This window comes from Thermobia domestica, chromosome 15 (genome assembly GCF_964235325.1).
Source record: "Thermobia domestica chromosome 15, izTheDome1.hap1.1, whole genome shotgun sequence".
Taxonomy (NCBI): domain Eukaryota; kingdom Metazoa; phylum Arthropoda; class Insecta; order Zygentoma; family Lepismatidae; genus Thermobia; species Thermobia domestica.
Window position 1 is genome coordinate 85,458,650 of NC_137468.1, and position 6,000 is coordinate 85,464,649.

At 35.6% G+C, this 6,000-nt stretch overlaps 1 protein-coding gene across 1 annotated transcript in view; it reads left to right on the forward strand.

The window, feature by feature from the left end:
• The window catches only part of LOC145671867 (leucine-rich repeat-containing protein 23-like), a 453,825-nt gene extending 448,088 nt beyond the window's left edge, over positions 1-5,737 (forward strand). The window contains exon 9 of the mRNA XM_081741092.1: positions 5,370-5,737. Within this exon, the coding sequence (XP_081597218.1) occupies positions 5,370-5,568 (199 nt within the window). The 3' untranslated portion in view covers positions 5,569-5,737. The remainder of the gene's footprint in view (positions 1-5,369) is intronic.
• The last annotated feature ends 263 nt before the right edge of the window (positions 5,738-6,000 follow it).

Here is a 6,000-nt window from a genome sequence, read left to right on the forward strand (position 1 = left end):
AGCATAGAGGAGCTAAGTTCGACACCAGGGCATCGTGGGAACTACACCAGATTATCCAGGTATGTGTTGCACCGACTCAGGGCTCAAAGGCTCAATACTTGACCGTTTCTATACCCGTCTGGCAAATCGTTCTTAATATCCGTCATTACATGCTTTATGAAATCTTACCGTAAACTCATAATTCAGAGAAATACAGTGATATCAAATTAATGAAGTGGACGTATCTTTATTTAATTTTATCCCCAATAAGAAACCTCTCGCAAATGAATATCAAATTTTATCCCACTCATTCTAGATGGTGAGTGGAAGGCATCCAGTTGCACTCAACTTTGCATCCCCAACTAGGCACTGAGTGGCTGGGTTGTCAATATTAAGATGGATCTCGCAGAGATAGGAATACAAAGTAGAAACTGGATGCAGTTAGCTAAGGATAGTAGACAGTGGAGAGCTTTTATGAACGCGGCATTGAACCTCCGGGTTCCATAGGCCATAGAGTTAGTTGGTTAGTTAGTATGCTCTCAATTTTCCAAAACAATATAAATATTTATTTATAACTGAATAAAATTATTTGTTTAAAAAATTGCACATAAACCTGAGAATAAAATAAAGATTACAGGAAAAAAAGCACGTTACGTAACGAAGACGTTAATCTGCTCCTCCCTCGTTTCATACTTCATAACGCAAGGCCGAACCCCCTTCCCCTTTGCCGCATTACTTAACATGTGGACGACCCCTTAGATACGTATCACATTCATTACACTCACAGAACCCCGTATTCCGGACAAAATCCCGGAATTCATATTCAAATTTCTATCTGCCCGTTGAAATTTCTGTCTGCATTGAAACAATTGAAAGTTGATTGTTTTCACAACAATACAAGCGAGCGGGAAAAGTACAGAAGTATTTTCACTAATTTGTTTGGCTTCTTTCTTTCACTCTTGGTTAGGTCATGTGTATGTGTGTTTATGTCTGGGCATAACAAACGGTTCTGCGAACTCGAAATATTTTAACAACCCGTTCTAGCGAACCGGTGCGCACCAGCTGAATAGCACCACTGCATACACTACCGTGTCCTTGTTTCCTGCTTAATCCCGAGAGAGTGGGGCACAAGCATTGGTAAATGATATTGCAGTTGGCCGTCAGCTCAGTCTGAATCCACATAAGTACCACGTTTGCCTGAAAATAAAACCTAACCCAGAAAATAAGCTCTAGCATAATCTTTCTGATTGCCCTATTCCAAGAATAAGCAGTATTCCCAAATCTCTCAACAAAACTTATTTCGAGTGTTTCTCGCAAGAATCAGAGACTAACGGTTACCCTTCGAGTTGACAGCCATGAAGTCCCCTGAAAATGAATCCTGATCCATCTATTGGTTCAAAAAATAATGTAACACCTGGTGCCTCATTCTGAACACAAAACAATACAATAAGAAATTATAATTGCTATGTCGATTATCGTAAACTCAAATGCAAATTTTGCCTTGTGTTGACGCAAACCGCTACGGAATTAGGCCCCTCCTTATTTCCGAGGAAACATGGTAGTAAAATTAAAAGTAAACAACGTACAGCATTACTGTTTTATTACTCTAATATAATTTTTAAATAATAGATTTGAACTGGAATAAGAATAGATATATACTTTTAAAAAAAATAATAATCCTAATCCTAATCCTAATAATAATAATAATAATAATAATAATAATAATAATAATAATAATAATAATAATAATAATAATAATAATAATACAATCTTTAGAGTTAAAATTGAATGAAAATAAAAATTCTTATTTTTCTACTCTCTGTTAACCAAGAGAGTCTACTGGTTGGTTGGTCTCGACAAGTGCTGGACGGAATGCGTGGGAGTATGACAAGACTACATACTCAGCCACTGATCAATTTTATTTAAGTTTAACATCTTACCATTAAGCTCCGATACTAAGGGAGCGAAAATTGTAGAATGTGGAGAGTGGGGAGAAATAGGACAACCCGAGAAAACCCAAGCACGCAGTGTTTGTTTACCACAGAGCCCAATCGGAAGAGCGGAATCGAACTAGAGGTGAGCATCTACCGCTAAGCTACCGAGGCCCTCAGCCACTGATCGAAGTACGCACAGTTAAGTGCAATACATGTATAGTTGTTCTTTTGAATGCAATTATGATGTATATATTCATTTCGAACTGCGTAGTGTATGCATTAATTTCCAATTGAATAAAAATAAAGAATATTAATATTAATTAATTCATTAACTTTATTTAGGAAAGACATTTTATGTATCTCATTTCTAATCCTACCATTTGTAGACTTTAACCGATTTACCCCTCAAACAATTTCTACAGTACTTACTAATGCAGTGCACCACTCTCTCGTGCTTAAAAAAGAATAAAAATCCTACGATACGTAATGTTCGTATCACTTGAGAAAGCCTGAACAACTGAGGACTTTTTCGACCTTTCTTTTGTTCTGTTGTTGGAGAATTTCTTGCTTTATTCTGTCTTTTAAAGTTCAGTCATTTAGGCACTAATTTGAATATCATTGGTACATAAAAGCTTCTAATGGCACTAGCCACATCAAAAATTGAATTATGCAAACTCACGAAAGTAAACAATTGGAATTGTTACTTGTAATTTCAAATATTATACTGACTCTTAGAGAAAAGTTCCTTTTACCGTCATACCAGCTAATATCCATGGTTACGGAGAAACTCATGATTGGCAGACCTACTATAAAGTAGGATTCGAAGTCGTGTTTCCGAGATGTTATACATATTTTCACCCTGAATTTGTAAATACGTATTGAAGGATAAGGGGAAAAAACAATGAATGTCCATGTATGTGCTTTATCGGGTGCTTTGTTTTATCTGCTGGTGACTATTGGTACGACTGTATATGCTATGCATGCGTAGATATAGAAATGTTCATGTAAAAAGGGGCAAAAGATTTGACTAACCCTATTCTTTTCTACGCAGTTTTCAATATTAAAACGCCGCTTTCTCGGAAATGAATTTTCGTGACATTCCTTCTTTTTTTCCCCTTACCATTCATTTTTAAAATATTGTAACGTATAATCCAATTGTCCCTAAGGTAAACTTGGAAATTGTGCCAAATATTCAGAGAGCGTTTTCTAACGTTGCAAATATGCAAATAATATATGCATTTAGTGGTTTAAAACAACAAATATTGATAAGAATAGCTAATTAAAACGCAAAAAATTGTTTTTATGAGAACTAAAATAAAACAAACGAAAAATAACAGTTCCTGGCATTGGAATAGAGTTGTCTTTTTAGGAAACGGAAACACAAGAAAAAGTTCCAAACGTAATGCTATAAAACTACCTTAAACGTAAATAGAAAGCCAGTTGATGACATCATTTCAAATTACTTTCCCACAGTGAAAACAATACGTTTCTAATTTTCCAGAAAAAGTTATTTTCTGGTTTTATACATTGATTTCATAAAAAATACTGGTCTAAGCATAGCTACTAAAAGAGTACTACATGAATGTACCTCATTTCATACGATTTAGATATTAGATGTGAGATATTGGGCTGTTGCGACTGAAATGTCCGATTTTACGTCTGGTGAGAAACCCTCCTTCGTAACACACAAATGGATGAAACGAGGTCATACGTACTGTGTCACAAACTCTGCACATATCCAGAAAACTGGTTCGTATGTCCAGTTATTGAGAATATAGTGAGTTTTTGAACACGGTCGTGTATAAATGGACAACAGAGAAAATACAATTGCGAGTGATTTTCGTTTACAAGTTCAAACTAGGACGCTCTGCACATTTAGCCGCAAAAAGATAAAGAGACCATTTAGGTCAGAAGTGGTGAACGAACTTAACACTCCGTTGATGTTTGAAATTTCGATGACACAACATTGAAAAATGAGCCTAAAATTTGCCGATCAATAGTATCGTTTGATGAGCTCTTCAAGAATATCGTAGGAGCTTCTCTTCAGAAAAGCGCAATTGCAGACGAGCTGGGTTTGCACCATATCATTGTCTTTTAGAGGTCCGCACAATCGGTAAGTCCTCCGATGTCACATAAGTTAACACCGGGCAAGAAGGACCTCTGTATGGAAGTGCCCAGTTCTCTGAGTGTACGGCATAACTATCATACGTTTCCCGCCTGAGATCGTCACTTCTGAAATTGATTTTTTATGACAATCGTAAAAGGTTGGAGAAGTAGTTGAATTGTGATCAATGTGCATCCAGAACCACTATTACGGATAGCTACAGTGCAGCATTCCATGAAAGGCACCACAAACTTGTTCGCTAATATCCAGCAATCGTCAACACACGTGATGACCTCATGTTGAAAGACAATACACGCACACGTGCCGCTCAAAGGATATCGCAGATTTTCCATGACTTGCCGCATGAAACCTTATCTCTACTAGCATATTCTCCTGACATCTCTTCTTCTACCTGTTACCTCTTCCGGCATCGTGATCACTTTTTTGGAGGGAAAAACTTCCCTAATGTCTGGGCGGTAAAACGTTCGGTTGAGGAATCAGACTCTAGACTCATTTTGTCATAGAATCCAATCATTGATTGAGTGATGGGAAAAATGCGGTGCAACCGACTACGACTTACCAGTAGTGTTCGTAGGTTTCCTTAAGAAAATTTCCCTTGACTGATACAGAAATTTCCCCTTTTTAAATCAAATTTTCCCTAGTTTGTTAAGAGTCCAATTCCTATGACAGAAGTATGTGATAAGATTAATTTAGCTATATTAAAAGAATTGCCAGTCACATTTGTTTTATCAATTCGCTTTTCGCTTCTATATTTTTTACTTTTTCATTCACTTCCTTTGTTTTTTACAAAAAAAATACATACAAATACACCCTCCAGCAATGGGTACAAATTATGCTACTTTGAACACATACCCATAAACTATTGTTATTGTATTGGTTTATTTCTGAAGATCAAAGAAATATTTAAGTATTTATATTGGTCAATCAGTCAGCACGAGAATTTCCCTGGATTTTCACCTTTTACCCCAAAATTCCCTTTTCGCTAAATTTACCTAGAAATTTCCCTGTATTAGAGAAATTTTCCTGAAACCACGAACCTGCTTATTAGGTATTGTAGTTTATAATTCTTTTTGTCTTTGAAAGTGACACATATCATCGAACATTTCAATCGCACGAACCTCAATGATGAGTGAATGTTATGAATAGAGTCGATCTTAAGCTAATGATAACAGAGACTATATACTTTTGAATGTGAAATGTTAAATTAAGAAAAAGGGATTAGTAGAGTATCAAAACGTACAACAGCTCTTAAATTTTAAGGAAATAATTTTTCAGGGATGGCAGACTGCTTACGATGACGAATAATTTAAAACGTAAGGATATTCTTTCAGGGCGGAGGTGTTGATCTTCTTTCCAAATATCAAACGGATAGATAAAGAACCTATTCAGGATGAGGAAAGGGAAGAAGCCAATGAACAACGGGAGGAAAGGGAAGATTTGGAGGAGGACGAACCTTCCGAAGAGGAAGTAGAGGAAGAAGAAAAGGAAGGTGAAGGAGAAGACGAAGAAGGTGAAGACGATGATGAATAGAATCTTAAAATATGATTATTTACAAGCTTATATTTAAGTTGATTCCTTTCAATTTGTTCATTTTTTTTTCAGTTAAAATAACTTGAGTTGTCTCTTGCCTTCTTTTAATTGTATATGGATTTTCTGTCTTCTTAGAATTGGAAATATAAATACATATCTTCCTTAAAAATACTTTTGTTTGTTCTAAAACATTACTTTTTTTTTCGTTATGTAAGTTCAGCGGAATATTTAATCCCAATCAACTAGGTGACTGAGCAATTATTTATTGATATATAATCAATATAAATAAGTGGCTAGGCAAAGAAGGTTTCCTGGTTTTTAACTCTTCCTCTTTGCACAAGATATGAGAAAATAAACATTTATCTTATTAAGATACGAGGAATAACTCTGAAATGATATGAATTTGAGAGCTTGATTTTCATTGATGAAATT